A 16,693-nucleotide genomic window follows, 5' to 3' on the forward strand; every position below is an offset into this window, starting at 1 on the left:
AGTATCGTCATTACTTCGCGATCTTCGTTTAGGTATCAATTTTCGTGTCAATCGTGAGTCGTGCATGCTCATTGGGGTCACAAGTCGTGACGTCACTGCTCCCGACTCCGGATGTGCTCCGCTACACTTGATTCGTTTTTCTTTCTTCAATATCATTATTGCTCACATTATCAAAGAAGCCGTGTTATTTATTTTCTTAGTTGCCGTTATTATTTGGAATGAAGATGTAGTTTTTATGAATCCATCAGGCACAGCCTATTAGTATGGTTCACGCTTTAATGGTAACCAAATGGTTTTTGTTCTATTTCTTATTGTTAGTTTTTCTTTGGATAATAAAGTGATTTAGCATTAGCTGGAGATCGTATAAAGTGGAGTGTGTCAAGAAAAAATGTGTAAAAGTATGCTCATTTTATAATCATCATAGCGTAGGGTTTTAACTTACAACATACAAAAATCAGCTCAGCTGCACGGGCGGGTTCAGCCCTAAAAAAAGCTTATGAAATGTAAGGTGCATTTCTTAAATGCATCTTTATTTTTATCATTTCCTTTCTCGGCGCTGATACATTAACGCTTATCAACCATTGTTAAGCAGACAATACTTGTGAACCACACAATCAGGTAACGGTCCGTAGCTTATCATTACAAATCTTAACATACTGTAACAATTTTTCGCTAACCTCGAATGTCTCAGACGTACTTTTATGGGCACAACTGAACAAAAGGCTATTAAGCTGATCATTCGCTTTTGTTCCGTAGAAAGTTGTTAGATCTCACACCTCGGCTCATTTTCATAATGTATGTCTTTAATTGCCAGTAATTAAGTACTTATAATATGTTACTGTGCTAAGTGGTCTCGCTCATTCGTTCTATAGCATTCTACTATCCCAGATCCAATGCGAGCTAAAGATACCTAATCGACCATGAAGGTTTTAACCTAGACTTTCCACAAGTTTTGCTTTATTCCAATTTCAAATTGCAAGTATGTACTTCAAAAAAAAACATCAATCATGAATACAGATAAAACATCGAAAGCCATAAATGGGGATGCGAAGCTATAAAATTATTTGCAGAATGAAAGTACCGGATGAGACATCAATTTGAATCCATATCAGTTTTGTTTTAATTAAAAGGATGCAATTTGTTTTTTTATTGGCTGCGCCAACTTTAAATGTGCAACAATTTAAATAGGTGGTAATGTTTTGAATAAATGTCTCATGGCGACTTCGAATGTTTTTTGAATTCGTTTTTTATTAAGCTCCTTGCAGGTGGTCCCGACCACAGTGATTGCAGACGAAAGGTCCAAATAAAAATAGAATGTGTAGCTTGACAAATTGTGTCCGAGGAAATTGCTGTGGAGATATCATTATGTACAAAAAAATATAGTTTTTTATATAATATATATTTTTATTAAACATCACTCACAAAACAGATATACAACTAATTAGCAAGAGCTTAGATAATGATGGATAAGTTCCCTTGAGATTTTGTGCTGCGTTGCCAATTGCTGGATATGATATGTTCTCACAATTGTTATCATACTACATACAAAAACATCTTACCAAACTCTTAACACTTTTCACAGATTAACGAAAAAAGAGCTTCTGTATCAGGAACTTGAATCCAACTTGTGCGCGTGACAATAAAATGGTGACAAATCATAAAATATATATCATGGCTACACATTAACCCCGAAAGCAATGACAAGAAAGTCATACAGTTATGTTATACACACAATGGTGGCGTATTACCGATTTGTGAAAGACAATTTCCATCTGTTGGGTCGTGCGAAGGAAATGTAATCTAGTGTATTACTGTCGCACTATCTAACAGGAACACTTTATTGTAGTACTGTTCTCAAAGAGGTTCGATATGCTTTGGATAAAGCGATATCGGTGAAGAGTAATGTGATTTATAGACTTTTAAGATGGTGGAAAAGGCAGAGTGCCATTCTATTGTCTGTTTTAGTATTTAAAAATTAATTTGTTCTTTCTTTTATTAATTCATCTATTTTTTATTGATACTGGCTGATGAAATGAATTTTTGTAATATGGCAACATTGTTACCAAAAACAAAAAATAAAACTACAAACGTTCTTTTTTCAAACATTTTCTTCTCACGCCGCGCCTCTCCGCACCAAAGTTAGCTAACTCAAAAAGTTTGTAGCATTGCGAACGTTTTTACCAATATTATTCGTGAATAGGTAGCACGGGGTGTTTTTTACTCTCTGAAAACATCTGCAAAGTTCCACGGAGTTACTTAGTTAATACGCAACCGGTAATTTTATTTCGTCCGATTAGTTCTAGAGTCAACAGCCGCAGTTCGCGCAAACTACTAATATAATTGTACGTAATGGAAATTATAAAAGATGTAAATTATGTGTTAGCGTCCATTCCATTTGTGGCTGTTTTTGCTGCGGGTAATAAAAGCGTATACATTAAGGAATTTAAAAGAACATTTGTGTTTAACTGAGAAATAAATTGTGAAAACGACGTGCTCTAGAGTTACCTATAAATTAAAGTTGGTTTGTGGATTATAGTTGGTTATTTTGCCTTCAGTGACTATTTCCAATGAGCTTTCTTTAAAATCTTATCTCGCCCAATCTCGGACTGCACGTTTCTCTGTTGTTTTCTGCTGTATCTCACAAAACCATGGAGGTATTTATGGTTTGTTGTTAGTTTGTAGTTTGTTATATTGTATTTAACACGCTTATTATTCTTTATGTTGGGGTCACTGCGTGCATTTTGTCGACTTTGAAGATACCTCAACATTAGTATACAGTCCATGTCAAATATTTATTTTTTTAGTTTTTCCAAGAGCTACATCCAAATTAGAACAATAGTTCATTAGTCCTATCAATTTGTATCAAAATTGCAATTAATCAGAGTCGTCACATTTATTTTGATAATTATATTAAGTTGATAATAAACGTTCACTAAAGTTATTCATTTCTTTTTCCCCAGGAGTCCCTACGGACCGCACGGAGCACGCGTATGCGTCTGCGCAAGAGTACAAAGTGGCTCTCGAAGCTATAAGGAGGCATACCGGCGCAGTGAGTAACACCTTGCATTTTATGTATACGCGTGTAGGGCTGGTGCTAAAAACCTTTTTATTACAATCTCTTTTATCAGCGGGTTTTATAGCTAATTCGGTAATTAAAGAACCAGTTAGTAAGTACGCGGAGAGATTTTATAGGGTGCATTGTACTTACGTTAGTTTATGTCATTGCTAAGAAACTGCTTGCTTATTTCATTTTATTTTAAGATACTTTAACCCCGTAAAAAATAAGCTCTGAGTCGTCGAAAACCCCTAGTATATTTTATTCATGTAGATTTTACCTGAAGTAAATAACACATAATTCTTTAGAGGAACAACAAAAGCTTTTTTGTTCATCTGGTCGTAGGCTGCATGAGAGTAATGTTATAACAGTACACAGTATTAAACCTAAAGCTATGTGCCAAAATAACATAACTAATTTATCACGTTTAGCAATCATAAATTAGATTTATTATTGTTTGACGAGCAAACAAAACGCTATTGTTTTTTTTCCGATCCTTATAAATTGAGGTATCTTTATACTATGTACAGTTTATCTGCAAATAAATCATTATAAATGAATGATAACTCATTTATCATCGTTTAGAGTGCGTACAGTTATTTTGTACTTTGCAATTCGACTTTGTTTTTATCCTTTTGGCATAAGCCTCCAAAATACAATGATTGCAATTTGACACTGCTATTTTGTTCTCTCCAATAATATTTATCTCTTTCCACAGATCGGTAGGTTTTTCTCACGTGAATATTGTGTACTGTTTAATTTTAAATGTCTAAGTGTTACATAGGTTTATCCATACTTTTTTAGCATTCCCTCTAAAGGTACGAACCGAAAATACGATCCGATATAATTGAGTTTTTAGCTCATAAAAAAGAAGACTGACCATAAGACTAACAGCCAACCCTACATAACACAATTATACTTACTTACATTGCGTACGAATTTCTAAAGTAATAGTCTATTACAGTGGCATTGTAGCGCGAGTGGCTCCCTCATTGACAGGTAATGGAGTTGGAATCATTCTCATCGTGATCGCGCCTGTCCACTATCTAATAATAGACATACCTGTGAGCCACCGGTTCAAACAGATCGGTTTCAGTACAATGACAAGTTAGAAAAAACTTCGAAATCCGTTATGTTACGTAGCATTTTACTACAATTTCATCATAGGCTGCGGACACCCATCGTCTGACTGTCTTCTGTTTTTGAAGACGCTTGGTTTAAAATTTTATCTTAATCAGGCATATTAGGAGTACCTTTGCAGTACTTCCTTACGTATAAATGAGTAATTTGAGATTCCATTTCTGTTCATTTTGCGTTAAATTTTAGGATCAGGTTAGCATTTGTCAGTTCTTCTGATAAAAGATAAAAGTCATGTGTAATCTTTCTATATTTCATGCCAAAACCCAGAAAATATACCTTAACTAGGTTCCACCACCTTCACATTAGGCCCTAACTACGTATAAACACAAACGAGATTGCGGTTAGACTCCCTATCATCTCCGTGTGAACGCAGTCACAGTCGTCTGACTGACGTAATCTAAGGGAACATTAACAAGTAATATAGCTATGAACGGATTAATTAAGCCTTCAGGCACCTAGAGGATACAAATCATATTCTTAGGTTCGTCTAAATATAGCAAGTTAAAAACATTTATCTGTACTGACAGACGTAAGTAAAGGATATGTATTCTTTAATTAATGCAATTATTAAATAGACTTTTATGCTTTTGCACCTAACGCAAGAATAACTCGTTTATATCTTCAAAGATAACAAGGGTGGTTGTAAAAAGGTATAACGCCTATAACTAGTTTTTTATTTCATCCGATGGTAAAAGCTTATGTTGTTCTCTGAGCGCTAATGACGAATAATTGGGCTAGTAGGGCTGGTTTATATGTTTTATTAGTCTGAAAAAGCTTTGTTTTATATATGCAGTTCAGGAAAAGCCATGAAAATTGAAGCGAACTGTGTACGTTAATCTTTGGATTAACGTTACAAAAAGATAAGAAAATGTGGAAGATTTCCTGTACGAAAAAATAGAAAACGTTTAGGTATACTCTCCAATAGAGTTAGTAGAAACTTACATGCTCAGACTCATTAGCATACTCGTCTTTAATTTGAAAACTACGATGACCATGATCACATTACTAACTATTAATAGGCGGAAGGGCAAGGAAAACTTTATGGAAATTTTATTACTTAGAGATCATAGACCCTTATAGAGTTCAATGTTCGTTTACTTTTTGCAAACCTAAGCAGCTCATATTTAATAATATTTAATTGACTCGTTGAGAATTTATCCTGCAAAATAGGACTTCTACAGTTTATGAATACTAAAATACTATACTTACCTGTACCTAAACCTACATATCAGTTTGTTTATTCATCGTTTTTCTTTATGACATTTTTTAAAAGTTATCCTCTAATATTTCTAGCTCTTAGAACACATGATGGTAACTCTCTCCAGCAAAGAAGTCCGATATCCCACAACTTATAACTTACCTCCATGGTTATCTTTCGCCAGGAGCGCAGCAAACCCCAACGAACACTAGAGGCTGAGCCTGAGGATTCTCAGCAGGAGGCTGAACAGGAGTACCTGGATGAGCTGCTGGTGCCAGAACCCTGGGAGCTGAACAACACGGCTCGGGCTGGCACCGAGATCCTGTTCTTCAATCGAGTGCCTAAGGTTGGCAGTCAGACCTTCATGGAACTGCTGCATAGGCTGGCATATAAGAATCAGTTTGGTAAGTACTTAGTGAGTAAATAAAGAATCAGAAGTTATTTAAATATAAGTTGTAATAAAAATTGCTGTAAACGTCCAATTTAATTAGTCTAAGAACTACGGTAGTACAAATAGAAATTCAGGTTTATATTGTACAATACCAAAACAAAAGTATAAGACCATTTCTTTCATATTCTAAGATGCAGAATATGTAGAGAAATCATAAGTAGGTTCTAAGTCTAACAACCCATTAAATAAAAACATTGCTCCTCCACATTAAGAATTTAATTTTCTGCTGCAAGTTCTGTTATTGCAGCTATAAATCTAAACAAAACAAATATGGAACAATTATCTCCAGACCAAACACGCTGGTCATTAAATAAGAGAACATAAGAGTGCAGTAATCGATTGCCTGCTAAGCGCAGACTAGCTCCTATTTAGTGCAAGCAATGTTTTAAACTGCATCTTGGTTGCATGTAACAAATGGTTCGCAGAAACAAATAAGGGCTTGCACCAAACACATCGTGATTTGAAAATATAATGGCGGGATACCACCAGAATTGTTCACGCACCTTGGTTCGCGAGTAAAATACGCACGCAATTTGTTACTGTTTGGCTAGAGCAAGTTGACTATAAGAAATATTTGTATTCATCAAACTGCCGCAAACTAGTGTAATCTGCTCTTAGGTGCTGTCTGTATTGAAGTTCTCAGAAACAGTAATTTTACATCAATTAACGATAAAACGTATACACGGTCACTTCAAATAAATGTACTTAATAAGTACCGTGTTTTATATCCAAAAACATTTAATTAACTCCATTAAAGTTGATCATTATTAATGACTGCGATTTAGTTTCTTACACTGAAACACTTAAGAATTTAATACTCAAATATTTAATTTCTTAAGCAATTAAGCGCTGAATTTATTTGGTAAACGAGTTCTCTTATACACCGGTCATTAGCGAGTTTGTTGGTCCTGGCGCTAAAATGCCGCTCGCAGTCATTGCAAAGGCGCTCATTAAGTTTTAAGATTGTGAAAACATTCCACAACTGAATATATGGACCTACTTTATTCGTACAAGCAAATTAATCTTTATAAAAATCTATGTGATTTAAAAAATTGATTAAATAATTGACAATCTCAAAAACTTCAAGTTAGTTGAAAATAAGTATATCTATTACCTCTATGATATTAACATAGTTCGATGTTAACGACAAATATTTTCAAAAGCTATTCAATACATTAATAGGCATTTTTGTAAAGGCAATTGGTTAATTTTGCTCAGCTTTCAATAAAGTTTATTACCACTTAGCTTTTCTAATTTAATTGGAAAATCTTAGCTGTTATGACATAGCATAGATTTTACATCGATATGTGTAAAATAGCCCTGTGTAAAGCATTTTATAATTACTGAAAGGTAATTTAATTTTGAGCGAATATATTTACCACACTAGGCCAAGTCGTGTCCTTTAGTAGTTGTAAATACATATATGGAAGCTACAAGAACATAGAAATGAAAATCTAATAATTAGTATTACCTGTGTGTAGGTTTCCACCGAGACGCAGTTCAGCGCGTGGAGACGATTCGGCTGGCGCCAGCCGACCAAGTAGCCCTCGCGAGTCTGGTGTCCAGCTATGACCCCCCGGCCTCCTACATCAAACACGTTTGCTACACCAACTTCACCAGGTAAGCTAACATTTATCTTCATCATTCTTGCAGTATTGGAGTCGCCGTACCCCGTCTTCCTCTTCCATACTTCATCTGACGTCATCTCATGAGTAACATTCATTCCAGCTGCCTTTGTTTCTTGATCGTTCCTCTTAATACAGCTGACATTTCATGATAGTAAAAATGTAGCGTAATTTTTTTATAAGACTCCGAGGTAAGATTGTAGAAAAATATCGTGAAAGTAATTTTAAAAAAAGAACCAAGAAAACTTATATTTTGCAAAAAGAAACAAAATAACGTTGAAGTTGTATCATGAATCCTGGCGTGAAGTTTTAATAACATTGCCTTAAGGTTCGACGGAAATATAACAGGGTAACTTTACAATGAAAGCCTTTCAAAGTTTTAGGGATCTACGACTTGTATGTACTATTTAAGTTAGTGGTTGTGAATTCGCGATACTAATAGCAGAGAGCTTGAGAGGCACAAACCGCCGCCGGCGACTGAGCCGTGAAATGAGCGAATCGAAAACAAAATAAACATCAAAACTCCTCGCTGTATTTATGTTTGCAAATTGTTAAATCAAACCGTAATGGGTAAACTTCTGCAATATCAAAACTATGAAAGTACAACTACAATAAAAAATACGCCAGACATGATCTGGGACTCAGACAATCAAACTGCAACCATTTACATTCAAAACCAATTATTAGTTCGGAAACCATTCAAAGCCTCAAATGATGCATGAACTAGCGGTATCTGGCGCTAAATCTTCAATGATATGAAACAAAAACTTAACAGACCCGCGGCTGTCATTCAAGGCACTGATACTCATATTTACGCATTGACTCACTGTTCCATTTGGCTTTAAGACGAAGCCGCCGACACTCAAACATCAATCACACTGCACCAAATTTTATTGGTTGTATAGAAGTAAATATAACATGATTAATGAATGAGGTAGCGTTAATTGCGAGCAACTATTACCTGATAGGTGACTCTCTTGTTAGTGTTAATTACAGAACAGAGGCACGTGTAAAAACAGTGTATTTAATCTCTATTGTTTAACCATCGGCCGTTGTAACGAGAGCAGAATATTGCGTTTCGGTGCAACTGTTTTTCATTTAACTTTTGATTGCATTGAATTTTATCTACAGTTTTTCAGCAGTTACAAAAACTTCTGATGATGTCAATGGATGACATAGATAGGTTGTTGTCTATTATGAGTTGCGGGAATTGTTATTGTGCTGCAATTCAATTATCTAGAAAAATATAGACGGAAAAAAGAAGATACTTTATGATGGAAGGTTATCCGAGCTAAAAATAGCAACCGTTTTATAGACTTATCTCGGGCTGGAAAAGGCCTTTGACCCGCCACTTCGAAGAAGTACGCGCTTTCAGATAAAAAAAAGTTTCTTGATTTTCTTTACCCTATTTTCAAGTTTATTGATTGGTAACAAAATATTCCAGGTTGGGTTTCCCGTCGCCAATATACGTGAATGTGGTCCGTGACCCGGTGGAGAGGGTGATCTCATGGTACTACTACGTCAGAGCTCCGTGGTACTACGTGGAGAGGAAGAGGGCCTTCCCCGACCTTCCGCTGCCTGACCCTGCATGGCTGAAAAAGGTAAGATTCCATTTATATACTAAAAAAGAAAATTGGGCTTAAATATTTTGGTATATGGGAAGGGAGATTTGGGTATGGGAATAATAGTTTTTCATCAAACCAAGCCTATTTGACGTGTGTGTGTACCTTATCCTGTAACTGTATACATATATCTCAGGTTTTCTGTAAGCAAAATGTCATGTCGTTTCAGGCTTAAACGATTTTGTTTCTGGTGTTAATGGATACCAATGTCCATGAATCTTTATTTTAAATATTAGCAATATTCTAATAGCAAACGTAAAGTTCTAAATATAAGTACGAGCATATCGTTCACATATTACAACAGTTATAAACACATAAGTATATCGCTCACATAGACCATTGCTTTTGAACACTCAACCACATGGTGTTCACATTGACACCTACAATGCTACAAAAAAGTCGACATGCAATTATTCATCATAGCTATTAATCATCGCGTCTGCCTGTTATCTGATCTAGAAGCGTGCACAATGCATGTCAATCGCGTTATGACAGGATAAATAAAAGCTAAATAGGGGATTAGTAGCTAATTAAGTGTCGAGATTTTTGCCTTTGATAGACTACGTAGTTATGTAATTGCTTTGTTTTTTTAGTGGTTTCAAACACTTTCAACTTAGCATGAAGTTGAATAAGTTTTTCAGTATTTCTGCATAAATACTTTAGTTAGTTTAATGTCAGCCTAGATGAAAATTTGTAGCCTCCATTTAGTATTTCAATCCCCTCAAATAAATACTTTATGTCTGGTGATTTGCTTGGTGACACTTTAAAAGTATTATTTTCTTTGGCGAAAACAGTAGCCATATCAAGATCAATAGAATTGCTTCAATTGCAATACACACTAAGATATTCATAGTTTTGATAACGAACCCGTGTGAGAAACGTGTTAGCTATTAGTTTTTTTTTATTGTTACTTAGCAATCGTGGCATGATCTCCATTCGTTTATGTACCTACGAGATAGGTTTTTATTTGCTAACGGTGAAAATGATCTGGTTTGAAATAAAGCGCTTCATGCAGCCATGATTATCGCTGCAGCACATATTGTTCGTGATTGCAGTTTGGCTAGAATTACTTGGAAACACTTTATAGTGTACCCTGAAACGTGTAGGTAATAGGATGATCGTAACCAGCCATCTATTAGGCTGAATAACATAATCTGGAAATGCAGACACGATTTTTGATCGCCAATGCTTTTAAGTATCGGTGAAAATGGTATCTTGTCGTTTTTTTATTGTATAAAAAATCCAATATCGTGAGGTCTGCATTTTTTCACAAAGACTTGCCTAATTAACCTCAACTTGGCAAACTACATTCTTGGAAACTTGTTAAACTTGGTATCGTAATATTTTTTCTTAAATCCGAGAAAAACATTCTCTTATCCACACAGTTACAGCAAAAACATCTGAAATACTTACAAACTTTATTCGGCTGTTTTCGGTATCTTACAAAAAATCTATGTTTTTGTGAAGTAAACTGTCAGATAGGCATCGAATCACAGCGGGTTGATCGGCCGTCAATTTGCCGAAGAATCGGTTAAAATTGAACACGTGCCGAGCCGCAAGCTGCGCGGGAGTTGATCCTTGATACCATTACCTAGGAATGTTAGGCTACCTACAGTTGGCTGTACAATATCAACTATGTGATAACTTGTTGGTTCGATTATGTGATTTTATTAGAAAATATTTCATTCTTCGGAAGGTTCATTATACGTTACTTACGCAGTTTTTGAACAGTTTTCAAAAGCGGAGCCTCAAGTCGTTTCTGAAGGCAATTTTATACTAGAGAGTGAAGTCCCGAAATTAGCGCAGCAAACCGTTGTGTTTATGACCTCTAATATTACATGCTAAGCTGACATAGGCATCATTAGACTTAACATACATATACATACAACTCAAACAATAACTTGTTCCTATCACGATTTCTCTCAACACAATAGCAGAACAATTATACCCCGGCTCATCTCTGGTGTATAAATCAATTTTTAATGCGACCGTTAACGCCATGGCCAATAACCATGGTATTATCATTACGGGCCAGTAAACTCTCAAGCTTTCGCGATTTACTTGCTCCGAAAACCCACTTCAAGCCCATCAAATTCCACCATCCGGACTTTAATTGACAACCGATTTTCCGATTGTTGTTCGATTCGATTCTCTGTGTCGAATTTCCCCATTTTTTCAAGACGGGCCCGTTAGTGCTGTCAGAACATTCATTCAGTAGAACAGTGGAATCCCATGGTCAAGAGTTCAGATCGACCAGATCACTCGGTCACGACGCTATCGGGCACGAATCGATGCTCACGATCGATCACTTACAAAGAAAAGTAAATCGATGCAATGCGTCTAACGATTCACGGATTAATTGGGTTAATGTATTGATGGGAATGATACATCAGTTTTGAGCAGTTAACGAGCTACTAGTGATGTTCACTGCGCTAATAGAACAGTGTTGTGCGCCATAACTACTGTGTTATTGAATCGAATAGATAATGGGTTTATGATACTTTTTAATTTTCTAATAATTATTATTAACTTGGAAATCTGTGTTGCAGTAGCATTTCTAGCTTCTTCCAATTGCTTATGAGATTAAATAACTATTAGATTTTATGAATGAAAATTGTACCTATTATTTGGCTATTACGCCCTATAGCTTCAGTAGGAGATATTGTTTTATAACTGTTATTAAGATATAATTAAAATTATTATGCACGGCTCTTAAATCTCTTTTATCTGTGAGAAAAAATAATTAAAGAACTCACTTACAGGTCCTTTATCGTACATAAATCGTTATTGCTATTTTAGTAGCAATTGCCATTCGGATTCTTAATCTAGAATCTAAACTGGTCACTTAAATTGCATATTTGCACCTTAGTGAGATGGTGCAATCGTGATCGAGAGGGCTATAAGGATTGTATTTTATGAGAATTGACGCCAATGGCACCTTTATGACTGTTTATTCTCGTCTTGTTAAATGAATAGCACATATATTCAAGTGTGTTTTTTTATTAATTAAGGGCTTTTTTAGCTAGGAGATTAAATTGAAGGAAAGTGTAGTGGAAAGTGTCACTTAATTTTTTGTAAGGCACTCGCATATTGAGAATTTCATGATAATATGCAAAATCTAATGACCTAATTCAAAAGGTATTTCTGAACTAAATGTAAACACATTTAGAATGTAACTAATCGAAATTAGGTCACCAGTCGAAACTAATTATTGTTGTGGTTAAAGCTCGTTAAAATCTGAACCGGTACATTTAGATAAGTAATTTGCGAAAGCCTAGATATTTTTGGACACATGAATTAGCTTTAAGTCATTTACTGACAAAACAATTGAAGGCTGTGGTAAAAAATATAATATTATTTATTGTGTAACAAGTATTTCTTAAAATTCGTCGGCAAAATAGGAATCAACTTTTTACATAAAATAATACATAAAAGTAAAATTAATTACATGTATTAAAGTCAGCACATCACTAGCTCCTCTAAGTATTTTTTCATCTCGTTATGCTTAGCAAACAGAACAATAATATGAATTACTCGCATATTTTTTTCTTTAATGTTGAACATATTTTCTCTTTAAAAAAAAATATAATTTTAATGGCGTTTTTAACTTGTCTCTATTTCTCTCAAAGTCGCTCTCAATTTGTTGAAAATGCTTCAAACATTTGCATCAGGCTACACCAAATCTCTAAGATTTCATAGAAGCTTATTCGAATATGCAGATATTATCGTAAAGCCATTTCTATTTATGAATTATAGATCATGTAATGCCGCCCACTCGCCCTATTTTCACTCGCCACTATCTTGCCTACACGCGATGCGTATCTAAGAAGCCGGCTATCGATCAAAAGGCTCAGGAAATGCATTATTGTGGCTTTTCCGCACTCAAACTAAGTACAAATGGCCGACATGCTCTCGATTCGCGAAGCTGTTTCGAATACCTTTCTTAGATTACAGTGGTCTTTGGAATAACCAGTAAGCTTTGCTGTAACTGTTTTATTGTTGTGATTACCATTTCAAAACTATTTAAGCGTAATACGGTGGAATTGTGTAACTATGTCTAGTAGAGTTGAAGACAAAACAGGTTGCGATTTCCACTGTTTTCAAGGGGGTCTTACTAATTATTTCATTTGAAGTTATGCAGTAATTGGTCTAATCAATAGTGAAATTCTTGCTAGGCCTGGTAGGCAGATCAATATAAATGATTCCTATTATCGCTGTGACATTAATAGAAAGCGATAGTACTTTTGACTACGTGTCTTTGATACGCAAAAGAATTCGAACATACATTAGAACCTCATTAAACCAACAGATCTAATTTCGTTGATAAACTGGATGATTGCAGACACCCAATCAGCCTACCGTTTCAATGTACGCATGTGTTGTGCACCTACATAGGTAATATACCAATGGAATAAGTTTTAAGTTCACGCCTTGAAGAGAGCTCGCTAAAACGCCAACTTAGTTAGCATCGCATAAAAAATAAATTAGTTTTGCATAAGCAAAAAAATTGATGATATAATTACTTGTGCAAAAAACTGAAAGTACTTAGTATTTAGTCTGACCTGTGATAATAAGCGTTCGATAATTAAAAATATTGTTCGACAAAATAGATGGGAGGATGACGAGGTAACATAATGTGCGCAAAAACTAATATGTAGGTACCTGCGTATGAACATCTTTATTATTAGTTCGACTGTCGCCTGTGGCACTAAAACATAATAAGGAAGATTTTTTGGCTACGCCCCTCATTTTATTTTATTTCGGTACTATCTTCCGCCAACGGTTTTACCCACCTCCTGTTTGATCTATTTCATGCAGTCAGATAAAAGTAGCCTAAAGCCTACCTTGGTGAATGGGCTATCTAATACTGAAAGAATACTTACTCCAAATGGGCCCAGTAGTTCCTGTGATTTTCGCGTTCAACATAACAATTTCTTCAGTTTTATTTTAGGTGTTAGTAGGTAGAGTTTTTTTTTATTTACTCACTATAATATTATGATTCCAGGACTTTGAAACCTGTGTCCTGAGTGGTGATCGCGAGTGCCGCTACGTGGAAGGTCAGACTCACGAGGGTATCGGTGACCATCGGAGACAAACGCTGTTCTTCTGCGGACATGAGCCACAGTGCACGTAAGTATCTACTTACTATAGAATCCATGCATGCGGGTGTAGTTTTAGTTTTTTAGTACCTTACAAGTTAACAAAATATGCAAAGTATCTAGGTTGGTTTATGTATGTCGGTACTCTTATTTCATTTGATTTTGACTTGTGTGTTGTGGAAACGGTGATAGTGAAAGAAAAAGAGGGTTTTTATAAAGCCTGAAAACACCACCCCATCTTCAGCTAACTCGTGAAATAAATGCACGAATTAAAGCGATTATGTTTAAAAACGTTTGTTCAGTAATCACAAGACGGAAAACAGGTGGAGATTACAAAATAAAATGCGCATGCGCACTGCACGTCTGAGCAAACATTGCTATGACTATTTCTGAAGGCGCTTAAAATATTATTTCTCTGATTTAACTTACGTCCATATCGAATTACATGAACTTTTTATTAAAGCTTTTGCATCTTCATAATATATAATTTTAATTATTATGTTTATTATGTTATTCCAGCCCCTTCAACAGTGTGGAAGCCCTGCAGCGCGCCAAGCGCGTGGTGGAAGAGCAATACGCGGTGGTGGGAGTTCTCGAAGATATGAACTCGACGCTGCTGGCGCTGGAGAGATACGTGCCCAGGTTCTTCCAGGGAGCACTCAAACTGTACTGGGGTTAGTATTCACTCATCATCCTTCTGCCTGTACAGTAATTTTATTGGGGTCGGCACAATTTTTTCATCTCATTCGTTCTAACCACTTTCAGACAATAAATTAATCCTTCGTTTTGTCGTATTCTTCCATCCACGTTAATACTCAAAACTTTCCACACAACATGACTCATTTCTTCGTATCAAATGACCGTAACAAGGGTTATTATTGACTGCCGTAGATTTATGCAGATAAATGGAATCTTGTCTACTTTTCGGCAGTTATTATCTACGACTAATTGGGTTGATAAAATATTTTCGTTGAGTTTATAATCTGTCGGTGAACTGGCTAAAAAAGCCATTCAATCAAGCAGTCCTATTCTATTTGCTATGTATGTTCTTCAAGTACTCACTCTTCAAGCATATAAATTATATATGAGCTGTATATATTGAGTTTATAGAAAATCTTGTTCTTGCGCTATCATATTCTTTCTTTGACACTTATTTCAAAGCTAATGTTACTAAAAATAAAACATAACAAGAGAAACCTCTTGATTTGAGGAAGCAGAAAATTAATCATAAGCCGATTACTCAGCCGAATACTAATTGTCCAATACAAACCATATGATAGGTATGCGGTATCGACTTGACCTACCTCACTCCACTGCGTAAATCCTCTCGAGCTATTTATAGCGAACAGATACCATTGCATTTGGTGCGTCATGTGTTATCAATTCAAACTGTTATGATGTTATGTAGGTAAAATTACCAGATATAACTGGTTATTCCAAAAGGCTCTCATACAGGATAAAATGTATTCTAGTTATGTCCTGTCTTGAATTCTAGACTATCTCATCATCATGATCACCAGCCATTTTTTATTATCCCCCTGAGAAAGATTGAGCGTTAAACACCATGCTTGCTCTATGAAGGTTACTGATTTCAGACTTTATTCCTCCTTTTTTTGGTTTGACATACAGACTTGGCAGCGCGACAGACAGACTTTCACATTTAAAGTAGCTATTAGTACCTAACGATTATGATAGCATAATATCATACTCAGAAGACCCCCTCTCTTAACTCTTAGATTTGTCATATTTATTTACAAGATACTCACTTCACACCATTTCCAACTTACAGAAGAGATGAACACATTCAGCCGGATCAACCGCAACGCCTTCAAGCCTCCCGTCTCCGAAGAAGTCAAGCAGATCGTCCGAGCAAACTTCACTAGGGAGATAGAATTCTACGAGTTTTGCAAACAGAGGTTACATATGCAACTCAGGGCTCTTAGGGACCCCACAATTACGGTCCCTACGCCCCGTAGCTCTAGAACACGAAGGGCACATAAGACCCCAAGAGTATAACCGTATTAATCTGATGGGTAGCCCATCCCTTCTAGACTTTGAAGTGAGGAGATGAATTTCAAAATGGAGGACTGATGCTGATGTATCCAGTGACTGAAACGTAATATTTGAGTTCTTTGTTATTTAGACTATTTTTGTAAAGGCTTGTTTGTGGCCATGGTGGATTTATTTTTGGTCTCTTCGTTGGAAAATAACCTCCTTATTGAAGAATGAATTCATGTTATTAAAGTTAAATAAATCTTCTGGCTATTTGATCGAATTTAAGTTAGAAGTTAAAGAGCCTAGCCAGTGAATTACGACTCAAATATTTCGGAAATACACGGTCACGGTACCTATGTACCTATTGTAAAGTCCTTATTCCTCTCTTTGATATGCCTTTACTTAAAATACAAGTTTGTATATACGTAGGTTCGTTAAAACAAGACTTACCTGTCTTTCTGATAGATAACAATTAATGTAGTTTATTATTTAATTTATGTGAATAAAG

The 16,693-nt window shown here is 35.6% G+C and overlaps 1 protein-coding gene across 1 annotated transcript in view; it reads left to right on the forward strand.

Annotated features, from left to right (window-relative positions):
• The window catches only part of LOC110380344 (heparan sulfate 2-O-sulfotransferase pipe), a 78,026-nt gene extending 61,701 nt beyond the window's left edge, over positions 1 to 16,325 (forward strand). The window contains exons 4-10 of the mRNA XM_021340296.3: positions 2,961 to 3,049; positions 5,578 to 5,797; positions 7,326 to 7,464; positions 8,914 to 9,070; positions 14,097 to 14,221; positions 14,710 to 14,864; positions 15,980 to 16,325. Of these exons, the coding sequence (XP_021195971.3) occupies positions 2,961 to 3,049; positions 5,578 to 5,797; positions 7,326 to 7,464; positions 8,914 to 9,070; positions 14,097 to 14,221; positions 14,710 to 14,864; positions 15,980 to 16,206 (1,112 nt within the window). The 3' untranslated portion in view covers positions 16,207 to 16,325. The remainder of the gene's footprint in view (positions 1 to 2,960; positions 3,050 to 5,577; positions 5,798 to 7,325; positions 7,465 to 8,913; positions 9,071 to 14,096; positions 14,222 to 14,709; positions 14,865 to 15,979) is intronic.
• The last annotated feature ends 368 nt before the right edge of the window (positions 16,326 to 16,693 follow it).

This window comes from Helicoverpa armigera, chromosome 11, assembly GCF_030705265.1.
Source record: "Helicoverpa armigera isolate CAAS_96S chromosome 11, ASM3070526v1, whole genome shotgun sequence".
NCBI classification, from domain to species: domain Eukaryota; kingdom Metazoa; phylum Arthropoda; class Insecta; order Lepidoptera; family Noctuidae; genus Helicoverpa; species Helicoverpa armigera.